Raw genomic sequence first — 20,191 nt, forward strand, 5'->3', positions numbered from 1 at the left:
TAACACATTAGATAGCATTACAGTTAGCAGCAACACAACATTGACATATCATCCATACGGGTAGTTTATAAACAAACAGTTGCTAATTCACAATTATAGCTCAACACAGTCATGAATCTGGAGTTGTGTGTCCAAAACACGATGATTGTACATCTTTTAGCTCCGTTTTTGGTCTCCACCAACATCCCAGACACACCCAGCTCTTTAGCTGCTAAATGCTCAAACATCTACAGTCTCTTATCTAGGTTTGTCTGAAGCTTGGTACTGTATCAGGTAGTGTACAGCTGTGAGTTGTTTATCTTTTAGCCACCCAGCTCAATGCAGCTAAAGGAGCTGCAGATTGGGGTTCAAATTATCCGTAGTTTCACCACAATGAGAGACTCCTGTCATATTGGTTTGAAAAAATGCCACATCCACTCCTTGAGTGTTAAAAAGTGTAATACAAAGTTAAGTTATGATTACAACTATTATAATTTTGGGTTATAACTGCTGAAATCATCAATTCAAATTGTTTACTTGCTGCTAACCTATTGGTGCACCCCTCAGGACCTGCAGATGTATATACATGTATATGAGCATAGATATATCAGAGTGTCTAATCATCAGCCCGTCTGACCCGGCGAGGCTCCTTTTGGTCTACAGGTTAGTCCAGGTTAAGTGATCCTCACTAGTCCTTTATCCTCAGGTGATAGCTTCCTCTGAGCAGTGACTCAGACCTGTCAGCTCTCACGAAGCATGACACCAGCAGATTATCCCATACCTGGACCAGGACCCCATGCAACAAAGGTCATTAACCCTGAAGTCGCCAATAAACAAAATGTCTTCATGCCATTTTATCAGATGCTACAATAAGAAGTGTGCTTTGTCTGGTTGTAGGGGGGTGAACCTATAGTCCAGCATAATGTGTGTGTTTGCATACATTTATTTTATCTGTGCAGATTTGAAAAGTGCCATCCAACATCCAAGCAAGAGAGAAGGGAGTGAAAAATAGAAACCCGTCTGCTGCGCTCTCTGTGCTTCACTCCCAGGTTAATCGTCATTGGTTGGCTGGGTTTATCCTGGCCATGGTCACTGCCAATCTGCTGTCATCCAGCCTAATCCCGCATTGGCCGGCCAGGTGGTTCTCTGACGGGGAAAGGAAGACTGCAGAAGTCTGGACCTCTCCCGTCCTTTAGCGGTAGCAGCCATGTCAGCATTTCCAATTCTGCATATGTATATATGCTCCTGACATGATTAGCATAAAAACCACTGGATGTCCAGATTACTTAAGGGCTCTGTGACAGGATGTAAATGAGTGACATATGTTTGAATGCTGCAGATGATGTACAGGTATAAAATGATGCCTAAGAAAATGAGGGCAAAGCCACAGAATAGGTGAACAGGCAGAGCTGACACAATGTAAACAGGAATTTGACTAAAGGGCGACTGCTTGGCTCACACTGCTATGCATTAATGCATAATGTAAACCATAGGTGCTCCATATACATGTGTCACACAACTCATTCTCTGATTTACTCTGGCAAATTGTATAACTTCAATATAAGCAGGAAAGGAGAGAGGGAAAATACAAGCCGTAGGGAAATTTTTTAATGTGTCAGATGTTTTCCGAACTGCAAGTTCACTTGATATTAATAAACACTGACCTGATTTGACTAAGAACAGAACAAATGAGCCACTGTTTGTCTAGGCAGACTTATAATATAAGTAGACTTCTGTCTTCTCATGTCTCTCCAGAGATGTCCAAGAAAATTTGTGTCTGTTCAAATATGACTGGAGTGCAACATTTGTGCATATGGAGCACTTTTACAAGACTCAAGTTCAAAGAAGAAGGTGCAAATTCACAATCCAGCCAGCAGAAAGGCTGCAATTGCTTCGGACATGTAACCTGGCAACACTGCTCAGAACTGTAGGACTTGATTTCAGTCACAGTCTCATACAGTTTACTTTAAGAAACCGATTCTGACTGACCAGATTCACATCAGCAGAACACAAAGCACTTTTATAAAAAGCTTGAAGTCATCTGATCCTCAACTCCACGCTCCACAAAGTATCAATACCTCAACTTCATTCAGCATTTCAAGAGCCTTGTTCAATCCTGCAATTTCCATTTCAAAAATATTGCTACAGTCCCCAAAACCTACAAATTATCCACACTTTAATTTCCTCCTGCCTGCAAGGCTAATTCATTATTCATCCGCCTGAATGAAGCAGCAGTTGCTCGTTTGAAACAAAGGGGATGATGATTTTAGCTCCAACACTGGAACAAACAGAATCGCACTTAGAAAGGAACCTGTAGACTAGTGTTCTTATATTTTAAAGTTTCTTTATATTTTTGCTTTGTTTTAATGCATTGCAGAGTATAATCTGGTTTTCCTCACCTTTGCACTTTTATTTTTCAAGGCACCTTGTGGTACTATATCATAGATTAAGAGATTTTTCAAAATAAAGTCCAATATTTCAACTGTGGAATATATAATTTCTAGATATTTCAAAGTACTGTAAAAACACTTTGCTCAATAAGTTCAGAGTAAAACTGATACGCTGTGTTCAGGACCTCTCTGACTATACTGAATATTAAACATTTTTACAGTATAGATTTGGAGATTTTTTCGAAGTAAAGTCCAAAAATCAGTTCATTTCTGGATATTTCAAAGTTCTATAAAATATATATCAAACATTATATAATATAATATCAAACATTATTACTGTATAGAGAGCATAATTTACCATTATAGGCAATAGTAAAAATGTCAGGACACAATTTTTTACAAATAACAATTTATTCTTTTTCCATACAAACATTTACATAAATGTTAAAACCAGTTGATTCTCTTTTAAAATATAATCAATACTTTTGAAATATGAATGCCAACATTTAAAACAGGATTACAGCTATTAGTCTGATCTCAAACTACACTGTAGAATGATTCTGAGAGAGTCGACCGTTTCCCAGTCACTCTTCTAGTCAAACGCCCTTTGTGAGAGGACAGTGCGATAGAGTGAGGTGCCCTTTGCCTGGTAAAAGGTCAGGATCATCTTGTTCTTGGTGACTTCTGCATGGACAAAGCCTCCCAGTGTTGAAGCCTTGCCGGTGAAGAACTTCACAGAACCTTTGGGAACATGCTTCCAGTGCCGGATGTCAGGATCCAGGAAGTTTCCAGCACCACTCACCACGTAGCCAACACCAGACTCTTCAATGTACTGTCGGGCACAGAGACAGGATTGAGACTGAAGCACATTTTTGAAAACGCTTACAATTTCTTTTATTTTTGTGACTTGTACCAACCTGCAGATTGTGGTCATGTCCACAGAGGTAGGCGGTGGCTTTGTATTTAATGAGCAGAGGATGAACTCTCTGCAGCAGACACTCTGTGGGCCCGTGTTCCGACACCGACCACACGGGGTAGTGGCCAGCAACCAACAGGAAGTCGGCCTTGGACCGGGCCAGTCTCTCCTGCAGCCAGGTCACCTGTCGGTTGGCGTCCACAGCTCGCAGGGGGCCTCTGGGCTTCTCGTCCAGGAAGTCGTCAGAGTTGCCACACAGCATAACGGTGTCGAGCATGATGATGGTCAGAGTCTTCCCGGTGTTGGGGATGCGGAAGTTCAGCTCGTAGTAATAGGAGGGAAACTTCCTGAGACGATGAAGAGCAAAGAAAGTGCAAGTGTCTGTCAGTTTCTTGGTGTCTGTAATTAATTCCACTCTCTCTAGTTGCTTCTCACCATCTGTCTGATTTTTGGCTGTAATCAATCTGGGCTTTGACGTTCCCTGCGTGGTCGTGATTCCCAGCGAGAACATACCAGGGCACTCTGAGAGACTTTGCTGTGTACACAGTCTCAAACGTGTCCTGACAGGAAGACGCAGAAGATAAAGCCCAGTCAAATCACATCCACCATGCCACTTTACTTAAAACCCTAGTTTCCACTCTCGCAGGTTCACTTAACTGACCTTAAACCGAGGAGAATCCACGCTGTCCACACCTCTATAGTAGAAGTTGTCGCCGAGGGCCAGAACGAAGTCAGCTCCCATCTGCTCTGCTATTTTGCTCATCTCCCGAGCAGTAGCCTTCTGCACGGCGGTGATGTACGGGGGATAGGGCACGCCACCCCAGTCTCCTATAGCCAGGAACTTGATGGAAGTTCTGTTTTCTTTTTAAAAAAGGGACACAAGATATGAAATCCGTAGAGTCCAAGAAGCATACTGAGAAATATTTAAACAATTTAAGCCAGTGAAAAACACTTACTGCCATTTCCCTCCAGGTCTTGGTAGGCAGTAGGATAGCAGTAGGCCACAGAGATGGCAGCAATTAGGATGAATACCAGAGGGAGCTCCATCTTTAAAGATAACAATCTGATCTTCAATCAACAGACTGAACTGAAAGTGAACTAGTCCACAAGCAAAGAGCTGAGAAGAGGAACATAAAACAAGTGTGAGAAACAACAACGGCAGCTTACCACACAAGCCTACGCTTTCCTGTCACCTTCCTCCTCATGACACCACAACACGCTCTCTGGAGTTTTATGCCTTATGGTGATTTGTGATTGGCTGTAGCCCAGAGCTGACATGTCCCAGCTGCAGCTAATGGACGTTAATCAAAGTGTGTGTGTGTGAGAGAGAGAGAGTGAGAGAGAGAGACACAGAGAGAGAGAGAGAGAGAGAGAGAGAGAGAGAGAGAGAGAGAGAGAGAGAGAGAGAGAGGCTACGAGCTTCAGGAGTCACAAGGTCATGTTTCTTCAAGCTTATCATTCCACCCTTTTTTCAAATGAGAATCACAAGTTTTAAAAGCCACAGATCAAATGACCTTCACCGGCCTAACCCCAGCCCTAATACAGAAGTAAAGCAGAATGTGATGCATCACTCCTCTCTGACTCTCCAAAACAAAAGTGACAGACAAGGAAAACAGCCAGAACGTGTGGTGTGAAGAAGAGATAGTAATGTCAAAGATAAAACACTCACAGCGGATAACTGCTCGGATGACCTGATGGGACCCTCTCTGTCCTCGCAGCGCTCCTCCTGTCCTCCCTTTTATCAGGTCGCAGCAGGACGAGCCCTGGGACATGAGCATTGGTCACACCCTGACTCAGTCCATGTGATCCACTGGGGTTATTATAGCTGGGGTCCAGACTCCACTTTTTCCACCTCTGTGTTAATCACTTGTTTTCCTCCTTTATTTGTAAAAATCTATTTGTGGATCATTTCGGAAAAGGAAATATAACAAGTATACATCAGCAGACTGATGGGTCAAGGCCAGTCCAAACTGCAGTTTCATAGAAAGCAGTCTTGTCATTTGTTTTGCATCATTCAAATTCCCGGTCACATTTCATCTACAAATGAAAACATAACTTCCTGCATGCTTCTCAATTTAACATGCAAATGCGCACGACTGTAGGCTTCAATACTGAAATACCACAAAATACACAATTTACAAAATAAATAGGGATAAAACACAAAAGACAAGAAAAATAACATAAGAGAAAATATTAAAATTAAAAGCAAAATCATTATTTAAAACTATATTTCAAGCATTGATTTAGTGCTGATGGTGAAGTTAGGAGATTCAGAGCCTGGTGGTCTTACTGGTCAAGGCATGGTTACCCTTAGATAACAGCCTGATTTAAGAAATGTGTTGGTTGAAAGATCTTAGATTACAGTTTAGATAATAGAGAGTTTGTTAGTTTGTAAAGTAACTAAAAGGACCAGCTTTAAAAGTTTTCATAAGAGAGATATGAACATGTTTGGTGTTGGTTAAATGTGAGCATCAGCGTACACACCAGCTTCTCACCATCTGTCTGATTTATAGCGTTACAGCACCAGGCGAGGATAAATTGTGACAGTACTTTCTTGGTGTTTTAAATCACTTCCATTCACACAATCAAAGATATATATATTTATATACATATATTATTTGGCCGAATGAAGAGGTGCTTATATAAGAAAATACAGATTGTTATATGTATTTACTACTCTCATTAACCTGATTAAAAAGGCACTTCACAAATGTGATGCTCAAGTATTCTCGTCATCTGCATGTTAATACATCAGCATAATTTCCTCTTTGACTCTAGAGGCACTTTCTCAATTCTGAGAAAGTAACCCTGATGACACCACTATATGTCTATCTGTCTGCCTCTATCCCTTATATCGGTCTGCCTATGATGATCAAAAGACAGTTTGACTTTAAAAAGATGAATAAAAGATGTAATTGAGTAGAATAATGGGACATTTAATATCAAGCTCTGGAACTTGACTCATACCGGAGACTTAAATTCTGGATCTCAGTCTGTTGTTTCCATTTGGACCATTTATATTTAAAATCAGTTCTACAACCTTTATGGAAGTTTAATACTAACAATGTGGAGTGTCCCTTTGAGAAGGGAACTAGTATTCATTCAGGTCTGCGGGTTTTAGGGTGATGATGTAGGTGTGCTTACTTTTGCAAAGACAGTATGACGTCTTCAAATGATGCCCATACATATAAAATTTTATGTATTTCTCTTTTAATGATGATTTATTCTCCACCTGGCATTTACATTATCTCCATTATGTTCCATCTGTGTCCTTGTGCCATTAGTAATTCCTCCTGTGGAACCGTTGCAGCAACAATGACCTCATTCCCTCACAGCGGCCAACAAGGCTTCATCCCGTCTTTGCTAACATAGCTGCACATGTGATGTGACCACGCTACAGTTATACTACACGCACTACACTGGGTGATAAAGTGAAGCAGAGGAATATCTGGGGAAGCTCAAGTTCACTCACATTTCAAATCCTACTGATGACAGCTCATCTCTGACTTGGTGTATATACACAGTAATCCTAACTTTGTACTTGTTTGTGAAATAGCAAACTGATGGTCAGAAGTTTCGCTCCAAAGTCTTAATCATTTATTTCACTAGTTATTTGAGCATTTTGTGACACAAATAAACAAAAATTCAGTTTAAACTACAAGCAGCTTCAAATGTGCTGTAACAAAAACAGTGCGCTTTATTAAAATAACACAACAACCCAAGACACAAGACAGAATGATAAACCAGGTGTGTTCTTTTAAAACACGCTGACAGATGTAGCAGTTAAAAGAAAAACAGGGACTTGAATAAATCATAAACTTGAGCATCTGTCCCCTAAAATTACTTTTACAAGACGCAAGAATAAACGGGTACAAAACAAAAAACAGCAAAAATACAGTTTGAATGACAACATGATCAATTTTTCTTTTCCTTTTGAGAAGTGGGATCCCCAGATCATATTCGAGGGGGGAACAATCAGAGTCAGAAGATGGCGGAGTGAGGTGAGAACATGAAGTCATGATTAGTAATTCACGTTGCTGTATCCAGAGTACGAGCCCTGGTTTTGTCCTCCGTAGCCCTGGTACGAGGTGTACCCCCCCTGCTGGTTCCCCCAGGACGCCTGGTTCCCCCAGCCTGTGGAATTAGATCAATTCCCATGTCAGGTTTGTCTGTTTATACAGGACACATACATGCAGCCACGGATCATTTTGAAGTGTGAATAGGTGCATCGGAGAAAGATTTGCTCCATCTTGACTCACCGTAATTATTATACACTTGGCCGCCCGTCACTGTGCTTGGGTAAGCGGTGCTGTACATGGAGTGGTTTCCTGCCTGGCCCTCGTTCTGGGTTTGTGTCAGCATCTTCTTCTTCTCGTCTCCGTAGCCGTAGCTGTAGGGGCTCTCCTGGTCGGCAGGGGGGGGCATCGACTGGTAGCTTTCTGCCTTGGCGGCGCTGGGGTCGGAGCTGGACATGGGGGGGCAGGAGTAGTTGGGGGTGCTGCCGCTGCTCTCGGAGTAAAAGGTGCCGCCGCTGCTCTCGGGGTAAAAGGTGCCGTAGCCGACGTTGCTGCCTGATCCGCCAGGTGCAGGGCTTTTGGCTGCGGTGTTACCGTAAGGTTTGTCTAAAAATGTAAAAAAAAACCACTGTTTTGTAGAATTATTTGTCTCCAACTAAAACAAATTTTAATTTCCCGGGACCCAAACGGTCAAATGTAAATGGTATGTTGAATCCAAACAATCCAACCAAAGTTTACCATCAAAAACACATGCAAATATTATTTGAGAAATTGATCAAACCTATTGATCGTTTTCTATAAACTGTCTTATTGATAAATACCACAAACTTTCAGCTGTATGTGTGACAAACTACAATTAAGTTCCTTCTATTATCTGTCAATAAAGAGCTTCCAATTCATGCAAATTACTTATTAACTCCGCCCAGATGGTTGTTTTCATCTGTGTTTGTTAGTGAGCAGGACTACGCTAAATCTACGAAACAGGTTACCAGGAATCTTAGTGGAAGGATGGATCAGAGAAGAACCCATTCAATTTGGAGCAGATCTGGGTCAGGGGGCGGATTCAGGAATTTTCCTTCACGTTCTTTAATAGTGTGAGATGGAATTCAATTTCTGTGGACAATTATTCACGGCTCTTGATGAAAAATATCAGATATAGAGAGTGTGTGCACTTTAGAGCGGATACAAATTAAATCCAGATCTAGTGAATGAACTGGGTTTCATATAGGGACTGTTGGGCCTTGGTGCAGGTCTGCACTCTACTAAGAATATAGGTTTATTTTCAGTTTCACCATTGTGAAGTAAATAAAGAAGTTTTTTCCCAGAAATATTTTGTTGCACTTCTTTATAATGAAACAGCAATATTGTATTTGTAGACTAATTATTCCTATTTTATTTTTCTAAACAGCACAACCCTCTAAGGTGCGTGTCCACAGAGCTAACAGAGATGAGTAGTGTTCACTTACATGCGCCGGTGTTGCCCTCATAACTGTAGTTGGCTGTTATGGAAAGAAAAGACTTCAGTTGATTTCTTCATAGGTGTATGATGTATATCAAAACAATTTTGTTTTTGTCTTTACACTTAGAGTGTAAAAGTGCTCACTCTTGTTATAGCTGGGTCCTCCGGTGAACTGTTTGCCTCGGCCCCTCCCTCTTCCTCTGTTGGGCCCCCAGCCACGGGATCCGGAGTCTGAAGGAATGCCACGAATTGTTCCAAAACCCGGGATGTGCTATGGATCAGTGACAGAGAAAATGATTTAATGCAAAGTGCCCTTCATAATAAACTGAACCGCAGTCTCACATTCTGGTGATCGCTGGCCTGAAACATTACCATGTCGGTGTAGGTGACCTTCTTCTTTGGAAGAAATCTGTTGGTGTTCGATTCCCCATCGTTTTCTGGGAACAGCTTCTCCAGAGCAGCGAGCGCAGCATAGGCCTTTGCCTCCTTCTTGTTAGAACCTCGCCCTTTAAACTTCTGCCCGTCCACCTCCACCTGACAGACAAGAAAGAGGGAACACTTCAGCATTTGGTTCCTTTTCAACTCTGCATGCATCCTTGTTCATTCTTATTTGATTCTGCGAGCTAGAAATGCTGACACACATCAGCTATTGGAGCTGTAATGCAGGGCAGAGCCATTTACAGCAGAACCCAGTTTTTCAATACAAGCCATCTTTGTAGTCTTGTTTTTGTGTTGTGATATTGCTGACTCACCTCCATGACAAAGCACTTTTCATGGGAGCCCCCCGTCTCTGCAGACAGCTCGTACTTAAGGCTGCGACGCTTCTCATTTAGCTCCATCACAGGGTTTTTGCCATGTTTGGTCAAGATGGGGCCCTGGCCGCTCTGTTCAAAACAAGTGGACAAACATGACCCATGTTAAACATACACGACAATGAGCCCTTTGCGCATGAACATTTCATCTATCACTTTTTTTTTTAAGAAAGATTCTACATTAGTTTTCTCTTCAAGCTTTCTCCCACAGTCCAAAGAAATACAGATTTGGGATACATTACTCTAGACTCTGAATTGAGCGTGAATGTGAATGGTGGTCTGTCTCTATGTTGGCCCTGAGACGGAGTGGCGACCTGTTCAAGGTGCAACCGGCCTCCTGCCTAATGTCAGCTGGGATTGGCTGCAGCTCCCTTCAAAGGGTGAGGCGATATAACTGATGGACGGATTCTAAATTCAACACAACTGAAGGAGGAACACATGTGCGTACATCTTCTGACTGAGTAGAGGTCATCGTTGCATCTTTTACTGGTCCTTCGACTTCGGCTATGGACTCTGGTTTAGAATCAGATCCCGTTGGCAGGCCGAGTTCCTGCAGGACCTGTGAATGACATAAGTAAAACATGAACAACTCTTTAGATCAATGGCCCGTTGGACTGCATGTCCGTAAACTACAACAGGAATACAGGTCAGGGAAAATGGCTTCGTCCCTGTAGCAGAGAAGTCAGCCAGGACTGAGTGATCAACGTGCGTTTGTGAAACGAAGGAGTATCTTGCCTTGGTGGCTACGTTGAGCTTGGCAGCTCGTTTGGACGGCCCGGTGGCCTCGTAGACGACCCCATTCAAGTCCACAGTCATGGTGAAGACGGGCTCGTGGACTGGCCCAGTTTGAGATGTGAGCCGGTACTCCAGACCAGGTCTGTACTGGTTCAGACGCATCACAGCATTCATGCTAAAATCTTCTGTGACTACAGAGAAAAGGAATACAGGGTTTGAGAAGGAATGAAATGTAAGACCTATGTCAAGTAGGACAGATATGAAGGAATATCAGAATACCAGAATTATTTACAGTTCCCCAAAATTGAACATAAGGTAAAGTAGTAGAGAATAACCTTCAAAATGCAAAATTCTCTCACAAACTACAACACTACTACAGAGACACCATGTATCAATAATATGTCTCACAGCCATTATCAGTGCCACATTGTTATTGTTTGTATATAAATATATAGATATACACATATATATATACATATATATACATACACACAAACTAACCACATCAACAACAGAAAAAAAACACAACAATATACCAAACACAACAAGAGGAAAAACAAAGATCTTCATTGTAGTTTTATTACAGCATGATGCTATCTGTATCCTTGAGAAAGAACTACAACACATGGAAACATTACAATCTATGTTGGCCTGCAAAACAAAAAATATATTTTACAGGCAGTGGTGAGGTCTCTCGATACAAGCGGTCCCACAACGGAGCAGCCGGCGGAGGGAGAGGGAGGAGAGCGCGGCGGAGGAGACGAACGCACTGGAGACGAGCGCAACTTGCGAAAAAGAAAACCCGCAGTGAAAAAGAGGGAAATACGAAGATATGATGAATGTCAATGTTAATTTTTCTTTAGGCTTGAGGTCGTTTTTCGGTTCTTTAGTGGCTGTGAATGCTCAGTTTTGTTTGGCTTCAGCCATCTGTGCATAAAGCAGTCTCGACCCCTGCAATTTTTTCAGGCTTTGTAAATCACAATGTGTTTTCATCTACTCTTCCCGATATTGCAGATTCATTAAGGCAAACGTACTGAATGGACAGCGCGGGTTATTCTGCACGCAATCGTCAGTGCGCACCGATCAGCTTGCATGTTTTTTCGCGGATCTCAAGTTTGCACACGTTTTTAAACGCGCAAACCTTCAGTAGATCAGGCCCTAAGGTTCTGTCAGCATATTCAAAAATGTTCCCGATTCCATATTTGCATTGTTGACACGGATGCTGTGTTCACACCAAACGTGATGGGAATTATTGTGCAATTTGACTGCACACAGTCAATGCAAAGATGTGTATCGACGTAAACTTCGTGTCACACATGCCGGACAATGAGAACGAGTCAAATTATTTGAAGAGCCAGCGAAAAATTTGCCTGATGTGATGTCGCAAAAGCCAATCAGCGTTGAGAAGGAAACTTACCAGTTAGCAGGTCATCAAACTGGCCGGTGGTCAGGTAGTGCTGGAAATGGCCGTCGTCCAGGCGCAGCTCCTGAGGAGGATGGAGAAATTCCCAAAGGTGTGGGCACCTTGAGATGGGCTAGTGGACCCACACACACTGGCTTCTCTGGCGTTTCCACAACATGTACAACACAGCAACTTTAGTTACTTCAGCCTAAAGTCCTCCTCTCCTCTTTTCCAAAGAGAACAGGCGAATGTCCGCGGGTTGTGGTTACTTGCGTTGCTCGAGTAAACACAAACGATCCTGCGGCAAAACTCACGCAGGTTACGCAACGCGGAAATTTGCTTCGTGTTTGGTGTGAACACAGCATATTGTGTACTCATGCACTATGGGAGTGAGGGGATTTGGTTACTGATAGAGTCCCGTTTTCAAATAACAGTCACGTATCCATGTGTGCTTTGAAACAATCTTTGCTCGTAATAATAATGTGAATCCATCACGGAGTTGAGGATTAAGACATTAATTAGGGTAATTTTCTCCAGTTCCGGAAACATTTAACATCTGCCAGGACATGTCTCCACAATCAAAAGTGAAGCATTTGACATTTCAAATTGCTCAGCCAATACAGAGATCTGTGATATTCATTACTGACATGATTTCCTCTGGAAGCGCTTCTGGAACTTGAGAAACTTCCTCTGTTTGCTGTTGAGTTGGGGCTCCTCCTCGTCTTTTTCCATCTCGGTGTAAGGTCTCTTCGCTGGCAGGGAGTATCCAGCAGGAGCTATCTGGGCTGCAAAGAACAACAGAAACGAACATTTTTTTATTAAAGCATTACACGTCTCATGAACTGTATGGAAAGGGGAAAGGGGAAAGGGTTCAGACCGTTGTGTACCTGTGTTCTCTCTGTGGCTGGCTCCCAGTGATTTCCGTGGCTTTACAGGTTTGTATTCCCTCCCCAGCACCTTATGCATCTGTGCAAACGCACATAGCCTCAAAGCAAGCTGAGAAAAATACAGAAGTTAGATACTTTTTCTACAGGGTTCATGAATACGAGTGTGGTTGTGTTGGCCTGTATTTGCCTCATCTTACCTGAGCACTCTGTGTGATGTCCTCACGCTGCTGCGGAGTCAGGTTTTCAGTGGCGTCGACCTCTTCCTTCTCACATGGATCTTTAATTCCAGGGCCATCTTTGCACATTGACAGATACATTTGTTCACTGATATTGAGGCTAGGGCATGAATGTTTGTTCTGGTTTGACGAACTCACCATATAAGAGAATCCCAGAGGCCACACACTCCAAAACCCGGCGGAAGGACTCGCCTGCTCCCATTGGTCTCTCCGACGTACAGATGGCCTTCTCCACCAGCAGCTCAAGAGGCTGTGGGGGGGAAACCAAAAAATGTATCAAATGCTGCTCCATAACAAGAAAGAGTCAAGGATTTGATCACACATATAGAAAGACGTCATCTGAGCTGCTGTTATAACCTAAGCTGTTTTCAGACATGAATTCCGGAGAATGTCCACAATGGAGTCCAGACTTTCTCCAGAGTTTTCTATTCACACATGAACAATGCAGCAGGAGTTTCGAGGCTCGGAAATCTCCGGAGCATTCAGGTGAGGAGTGGTGCAGCATGTCGAGGCCGGACACAATGTATTAATTCCCCATCAGATTTTGCCTGTTTTTACTTACAGCACATTAACACTGGTGAGTGGCGACAGCTCTTACCACTCTCGACATCTTTGGTTTCTTCTACATGTATGGCACCACTTTTTCATCCTGAGACATTTGTGGTCTTTTTCGCATGGGTCACGTGTTAGAAAGGTAATCAACACGCCACCTTGCTTTAGGAGAAGAGAGAAACTCCGGAGAAAGTCTGCAGGCTCTCACTCAGACATTTGCATTCTCACATGCAGCCCCTGCAGATGTTGTCAGGAGATTATACAGACTTCAGTGCATGTCTAATAGCTGCTATAATTTGCAATGACAGTTTCCTTACCCATCCTGAGAGTGGCGTCCAGGTCGGAACACGGTTACACAAGTCCCTCATGATCCGGATCACAACCACGGCAGAGTTCAGGTGGCTGACTTTGGCCTGGAGACACAAACAAAAACCAGTTCAGTCAGAGGAGCTGCCGCCTCCACTGGGACCTCACTCCTGTTTTTCTGGGTTCTCATGAAAAGAACCGGAAAGCAAGAGAAAGAAAAGGAAAGAAAGATAAGAACTGAGGCATCTCCAGATCAACAGCTGTTGAAACCAAGAATTATTTTTATTTTATATATTAGAAATGTCTGCACGCACTTTTTGGCATAGGAGTAAACATTTAGGGGGTTCAGTCTGGCATACGTCATTTTAATAAATCAAATTACATGCTGTGTCGATACCAATGATTAATTTAGTTGTCGTTGGTATGGAGCAGCAGATCACTCTTCTCAAGTTTTTTTACATTTTGATTTTTTAGGATCTTTGAACAACATCTTGAAATGAACAGTTTAAAAAAGTGTTCTTGTCTCTAAAATGGAGAGAAAATAAAAGAAAATGTCTGAAAAGGAATATATTAAACCTTATGTACAAATAAGGACGGGAATGCAAACCTGGAACCACTTGGCGTGGCGGAGAGACGCCAAGGCAGTTAGGCATTTCTGCCTGTCCAGAACGTCCGGCGGATCGATGACTGTTCGCGTTTCTATTGACGAGGTGGGGTAAGAAGAAAAGGTACAGTTTGACCAAGGGGGTTGCTTCTGTCTTGCAGCTCAGGGAGTAGCAGCGCTCCACAAACCACCAGCAGCAGGGAGAGGGGGGTAAGAAATTGCTAGTGTGTTAAATGGTTGGTCCCAACAACCCTGACAGTCAAAGACACCAGGTTCCTTTTCACCAGTGTGTGAAAGTAGAAGCAAAAAGACTGCCATAAAGTGAAGTAGTGTTTACTGTTTGTCAGTCTATGTGTTGGGGGTGCAAACTGCATTAACCCCACCCCCCCCTTCCCTCAGCCCCTTGGCTTGGGTTTGCTGCTTCCTTCCCCTCCTGAGACAGTTTGTCCAGTTGGTCAAAGGTCCAGCGATTCCTAAAAAAACTTGACAAACTAAAAAGGTAATAAGTTGTAAATCACAATCATTTAGAGAATCTAAACGTCTGCGCCGTGCTGCAGCAAAACTGATGGAGCCCCTGTTCTAAAAGATGCTTTCTGAAAGTCTGGAAACACAGAGAGCCATACCAGCTGTGTGCAGCTTCTAGCTCATTCTACACACTAAAAATACTATTCAGCTAATCTGTCTGAAAACTGCTTGTCATGTCTATAATGAGCCATTGTGAACTGTTGAAAACTGTCAAACAATTGTCAGCAACAAATTAGCAGCAGAGCTGCATCATAACATTAATAAAATCATACTTGAGCATTTAATTCAATGTTGTATTTTAATGTGGTTAGCACTGCTAGGTCTGATAACAAGTGGCATTCACAGTGTTCTTCTCTGATATTTTTTGATATTTGACGGATAGTTGATGAAGACTTGTTGTGTTTTCTTCAAGACAAAACAATTTTTAATTGAAGGCTGTGAGGAAGGGAATTGATTTATTATTGATGCTGAAATACTAAACACCATTATTCAGTGATCTTAAATGTGCAGCCCTGGTGTGAAGAGTTGTAACTGGACTAAAACGGCACTGAGACTGGTATGGTTCTGTTCTGTATGTGGGGCTTCAGCAAACTCCCAATGACCAATAAACGAACTGTAACTTTAGACTCTAGTGTAAATACCTTCCAGGTTGATTAACATGGAAGCTCAACAAACACTCCAATAACCGTCGACTTCCAACATAAACAGACAATCAGTCTGTCCTACCTCCCCTTTCCTGCGTGGTTGAATTTAAAGCCTCCCCTGAGAAACTGAAGGAAACTCCTAGCTGCAGATCAGTTTTGCTGCAGCTGGTGCCAAACATACATGTTCAGCATCAAATACATGCAATACGCGCTTGAACCTGTCATTCTGGAAAAAGCCGTCACTATAAACATGAAAACAATTCTACAAGAATAAAAGTGGATTTTTTAATGACTGAGGCAAACAACATGTGCAGAAAGTATCAGCGACTTCAGAGGAAATGTAGGAGCTCAGAAACGATGAAAGGACTCTAGAGCGAGTGAAGAGCCAACACTGGTCGGTTGTTCACTTGGTCTGAGACACTGTACAAGCTCCACTGAGGGTGGATATACACTGAAGGATTGAACCCTCAGAGCAGAGCTACAGATCAGTGGAGAAGTAGTGTCTGTATATTGAGAACACACAGATCAGCCCTGTGATAGTTGATGTCTAGTCTGAGGTTTGAACAACATATCTACCTTCTTCTTCTACTGCTGCTGTTTCCGTATTTTCTGCTGCTGCTGCTTCTGACGTTTCTGCGTCAGCCACTTCTGCTTCATCGGTCTTTACTCCTTCTACTGCGTCTTCTCCTCCTTCAGCTTCTTCTTCCATTGTCTTCACTCCTTCTACTGAGTCTTCTCCTCCTTCGGCCGCTGCTGATTCTTCCTCTGCCTTCTCTCCTTCTTCTTCGTCTGCAGTTTTACATTCTTCCTCCATCCTGACAAGAGGTGATGTCAGGTGGATAGTAAGAGTCAGGGCTAACTCCGTTGTGCTCGTCACAACAATGGCCGCGTCCCCCGGACACTGGCTAACTGTGTACGCCCCTGCTGAAATACCCTATTGAAAAGAGGTAAAAGAAGTTAGAACTGCAAACACACTTTTTTGTTTAAAAAACAACCCAAATCTGCAATATCTGGTTTTTAATGGAGAGTGACATAACACAGCGGTAGTTACTGATTCCTACCTCTAACTGGGCCGTCAGTTTTTCCGCCACCTCTATGAGCAGGGTGATTGTCGGCTTGTTGGAACAAAGCAGCACCAGCTCCAAGTCTTTGTCTCCCTTCAGCAGGAGTCCTTTGGCCACCAGTCCAACCCTCATAACACCACGCAGGACACGGTCTTCTGAATCAGTGCTTGGATGGTGCGAACGAAAAAAAGATAAAAAATATGATTTAATGAATGGGGAAAAAATGAAGATTCAAAAGATTAATTGAATTTTGATTTACTTTTAAGCAACTGGGACAGCTGCAACGGCTTGGAACGTTGCTTACCTCTCCGTCTCTGTCTCCGTATCGTCTTTGTTTTCCTTGGAAGTGTCCATCTGGTCAGACACAGTCTTCAGAGCACTCTCCACACGGGAGACAATTTCCTGCACAGCTTCCAGCTCCTCAGGTGTGGGATACACATCAGAATGTTTGGCCATTACGTGGCGATCATATGGCCCCTTGCTCACCTGGGAGGGTGCAGCCTCCTTCATTTGGGAAAAAAAAAACATTAGTCATAATATTGTTTTCAAAGTTTAGTTTTCAAAGTACAATTTTATTTTCATTTAAATGACTTCTTCCTTGCCACTTCGTAAAGGCAGTTGTCGTTCAACTGGCAAGCTCTGTTTTTAGAGCAGCAAAGAGGAAGTGAATGCTGGTGGTGTTAGCGTCGCCAGAGCGAGCTAAAGTAATTTGGAAATATTTCATCCTGGAAAGTCCCACAAGTATATTGGACATGTGTGCTGTTTGCAAGACTTTGGTTTCGAGAGGTGGCTGGTATATACCTAGATGTATTTATTTTAGCTCTTTTTCAGTCAAATCCATACAGTAGCACACAGCTATTAAAATACATTCTAGAAGTTGTTATTTTTTGCAAATGGACATAGATGATGGGCAAAGTCCAGGTACTTCTGTTTCTATTTGTATGTAAGTGGCATTTTTTATTTATATAAGACCTGCCCTACTCCGCCTGCGTGTATGTATAGAACTAAGCCCTGTAAAAGTACTTTTCAAGCATCATCATAAACTTCAGACATAGTAATAATTCAAAATGCCTGCTCGTTTTTGCAGTGCATGTTCAACCTGTCCCAGTCTTTGCGAGGCAAGACCTGAAATCATCCGCTGGGGTAACCACTTCACCATGAGTCTCCCCTGTCCTCAGTGGGATATTTAATACTGACATAATATCTTCTGCAGATATGGCCTCAACTGACTCTGAGATGAGCCAGATGCTACAAGATAGAGGAGGCGCACAATACCTCCCACAAACAACGGCCCGTCCAATTCCCGTGACCCAGATATGATTAAAAAGGTGAAAAAAGATAATGTTTAATGTATTCCACAGGAATAGAGAAAATTTTGGCATGCACATTTATTATATTTATTTATATTTATGTGCTGGTTAAAATTTTTAGTTTTATTATTTAAACTCGCCCCTACCCATCCATCTTAACATGAATTAGGACTCCCTACCACTATACGCTGCGGGGAGAAGGGTTGAAATGGGATTTAGAGCGAAAGAAAAAGTGGGTTAGATAAGATAGATCGATTTAGCAGGTGAGAGAATAACCTCATAATGCCGCTGATCCTCAATCTCCTCGACAGCAGCCATGTAGTCATGATACTGTCTGAGCTCCTCCTCGTAGCACAAGCAGTCGTACCAGTAACGCAGCTCCTCATATCTGAAAGAATGAGAATTAGTATAAGTGAGATGTATGAAATGAGGACAACACTGAAGACAAGCATAAAGGGATAGCTTATATTTCAAATTCGACTTGAAAAGGCATAATTTACACTTTGTTTTAAGCCTTAATGTCCGCTACAGGAAGTAGCGATGATACTGCACACGCATTTGGTGACAAATGCCAAATAACGTGTCAGAACAGTTATTCAAAATCCTGCTTTATCTGATTTATTAAATAATCATATATTTAATTCAGCAGGCTGTAACGGTGTGTGATTTCATTTTGAAAAGGAAAATGCAGCATTAACAGATCAGCTCACTCACTGGCAAACTGACCTTTAACTTACATATAATTGAAATGAAACTGAAACCTGCTGCACACTTTGTGCTCAGTATATTACAAAGAAGGGATGAACTGCACAATAACACACCAGTTTGATCCTTATCTCTATATTGCACATAGAAAACAACCTTGTATACACGACATTACTTCTATTCTTGCTATATTTCCCCTTCTGCTGCTTCTTTATTGTGCTGCTGCCACTTGGGAATGTCTCATCTTATGTCTGCTGTTACCCCTACAAATCACTAGATGTCGCTGTGTTTTATTTCATTACAGGTTCGCCTATGAGTGTGTTTATGTGCATACTTCTCTGTCAGTGTAATTTACTAAGACATATAGAAATGCCTGTGTGGGTGTATGCTGTTTGGGTGTCTGTGTTTCTATACCTATCAAAATCATGCGGGAGGAGGCGGTGTCCCTCCTGGATCAGTCCGTCCCAGTACAGGAGCTCCTCATACGCCTGGTGCTCATCCCAATGTGGCGATCCAATGGCCGCCATGCTGTCACGACAGTGGGTCCGAGGCTAGCGCCTGTTTCAGCAGCAAAAGCATCTGTCAGAGCAAGTGAGCGACGGACAGGAGACCGAGACATGATTGAAACAGCAGATAGAACGTCCCCAGTGGCCTCCCGCTCTCTGTGGGGGGGTGGGAGGGGGGACCCAGCTGCGGGAACAGCGACAGCTCGCTAGCTAATGTTTACAGAGCAGAGCGTCCACTGGGGTTAGAGAGCGAGCTGCTGTTAGCAGAATGCTAACACATGCTAACAGTGCTTCCTCTGGTGCAGCTTGGTCGGTGCAGTGAGGACTTACCTGTGAAGAAGAGCCAGTTAAAGGTGGAAACCTTCCTGATTTACTGTAGCCACCTTTTCTTCTTCTTCTTCTTCTTCTGCTGCTACATCGACTGGCTCTGCTTCTTCTTCGCCGTCTCTTTCGTCCTACGGATAACATCCACCTTATTGGCCCATTACCGCCACCTTCTGCTCCGGAGGGTGAACTAGGGATTCACAATTTGTTCTCAGCCGAGGACCCCAGATACACAGTTAAAATCCCAGGGACCTTTTCTTACAATTATGTGAAAGACCACGAGAAAAGTCTGAAAATTATCTACCATGTCATATAACTATCAAATATGATGATTATTTTTAATGAATGAATCTACAAAGTTTTGCAGACCACCTGGCAGTGTGCAGAGGACCCCCTATTGGAGAACCACACCTCCATGCCTCACACATTTTGTTTCTTATCAAGGGCCATTTCCTTTTTTTTAAGGACCATACTTTTTTGTGTCTGTCTTCACGTTTTGTTTGTTGTTTTAAATTAGGCAGTTTTTTGTTGCAGTTTGTGATTATTTTTTTTTTGTCTGATAAAAGTTTAATACAAATATTTTTTGTAATAGAGTTACAGATGAAAAAGAAAAGCGTGAATCAGTCTCTTTTCCAATTACTGTACACATCAGCAACGCATCCATCCAAAATGTACTGTGTGGGACTTTAAATGTATTTCTCCAGCCAACTGATGCTATATTTCACAATGATTATTTATTGGTTATATATCAGGGCGCTATGTGAGGTGTAGGAAGTGGGAGCAGTTACCTTTTAGGTGAAATTCAAAAGCCCACCTGAG

General features: G+C 42.6%; 2 protein-coding genes across 6 annotated transcripts; both read right to left on the reverse strand.

Moving 5' to 3' along the window:
- Positions 1–2,801: 2,801 nt before the first annotated feature.
- acp5a (acid phosphatase 5a, tartrate resistant) lies at positions 2,802–4,982 on the reverse strand. 3 transcript variants are annotated; one of them, XM_061092901.1, is made up of 6 exons: positions 4,955–4,982; positions 4,242–4,402; positions 3,947–4,146; positions 3,721–3,845; positions 3,287–3,632; positions 2,802–3,201 (listed from the first exon to the last, which is right to left on the reverse strand). In XM_061092901.1, exons 2-6 carry the CDS (start codon positions 4,330–4,332, stop codon positions 2,962–2,964), a joined length of 1,002 nt encoding a protein of 333 aa, XP_060948884.1. In that variant the 5' UTR covers positions 4,333–4,402; positions 4,955–4,982; the 3' UTR covers positions 2,802–2,961. The 3 variants fall into 3 exon arrangements, with proteins under 3 accessions (XP_060948884.1, XP_060948892.1, XP_060948876.1); XM_061092909.1 differs by lacking the exon at positions 4,955–4,982 and adding an exon at positions 4,453–4,486 and having other exon boundaries at positions 4,242–4,332; XM_061092893.1 differs by lacking the exon at positions 4,955–4,982 and having other exon boundaries at positions 4,242–4,425.
- Positions 4,983–6,473: 1,491 nt separating this feature from the next.
- On the reverse strand, positions 6,474–19,458 carry ilf3a (interleukin enhancer binding factor 3a). Of its 3 annotated transcripts, none has more exons than XM_061090654.1 (20): positions 19,379–19,458; positions 18,957–19,100; positions 18,114–18,225; positions 16,832–17,031; positions 16,525–16,693; positions 16,040–16,397; positions 14,298–14,389; positions 13,702–13,797; positions 12,971–13,082; positions 12,794–12,873; positions 12,597–12,705; positions 12,357–12,494; positions 10,308–10,498; positions 10,021–10,131; positions 9,513–9,644; positions 9,133–9,294; positions 8,905–9,031; positions 8,768–8,800; positions 7,545–7,907; positions 6,474–7,419 (listed from the first exon to the last, which is right to left on the reverse strand). In XM_061090654.1, the coding sequence occupies exons 2-20, from the start codon at positions 19,067–19,069 to the stop codon at positions 7,307–7,309; spliced, it is 2,811 nt and encodes a 936-aa protein (XP_060946637.1). In that variant the 5' UTR covers positions 19,070–19,100; positions 19,379–19,458; the 3' UTR covers positions 6,474–7,306. The 3 variants fall into 3 exon arrangements, with proteins under 3 accessions (XP_060946637.1, XP_060946623.1, XP_060946629.1); XM_061090640.1 differs by having other exon boundaries at positions 12,794–12,891; XM_061090646.1 differs by having other exon boundaries at positions 12,794–12,891; positions 18,957–19,121.
- Positions 19,459–20,191: the final 733 nt, after the last annotated feature.

Source organism: Limanda limanda, chromosome 2, assembly GCF_963576545.1.
Source record: "Limanda limanda chromosome 2, fLimLim1.1, whole genome shotgun sequence".
Classification (NCBI taxonomy): Eukaryota; Metazoa; Chordata; class Actinopteri; order Pleuronectiformes; family Pleuronectidae; genus Limanda; species Limanda limanda.

Excerpts from the sequence above, each read along its gene's own strand:
- acp5a (XM_061092901.1), bottom strand. The coding sequence starts at position 4,332 with ATGGAGCTCCCTCTGGTATTCATCCTAATTGCTGCCATCTCTGTGGCC. Across the intron at positions 3,846-3,946 it reads TGGATTCTCCTCGGTTTAAG|GACACGTTTGAGACTGTGTA; the intron begins GTCAGTTAAGTG and ends TCTTCCTGTCAG. Across the intron at positions 3,202-3,286 it reads GACATGACCACAATCTGCAG|TACATTGAAGAGTCTGGTGT; the intron begins GTTGGTACAAGT and ends TGTGCCCGACAG.
- ilf3a (XM_061090640.1), bottom strand. The coding sequence starts at position 19,069 with ATGGCGGCCATTGGATCGCCACATTGGGATGAGCACCAGGCGTATGAG. Across the intron at positions 8,801-8,904 it reads AGGACCCAGCTATAACAAGA|CCAACTACAGTTATGAGGGC; the intron begins GTGAGCACTTTT and ends TTTCCATAACAG. Across the intron at positions 7,420-7,544 it reads CCAAGTGTATAATAATTACG|GCTGGGGGAACCAGGCGTCC; the intron begins GTGAGTCAAGAT and ends CTAATTCCACAG.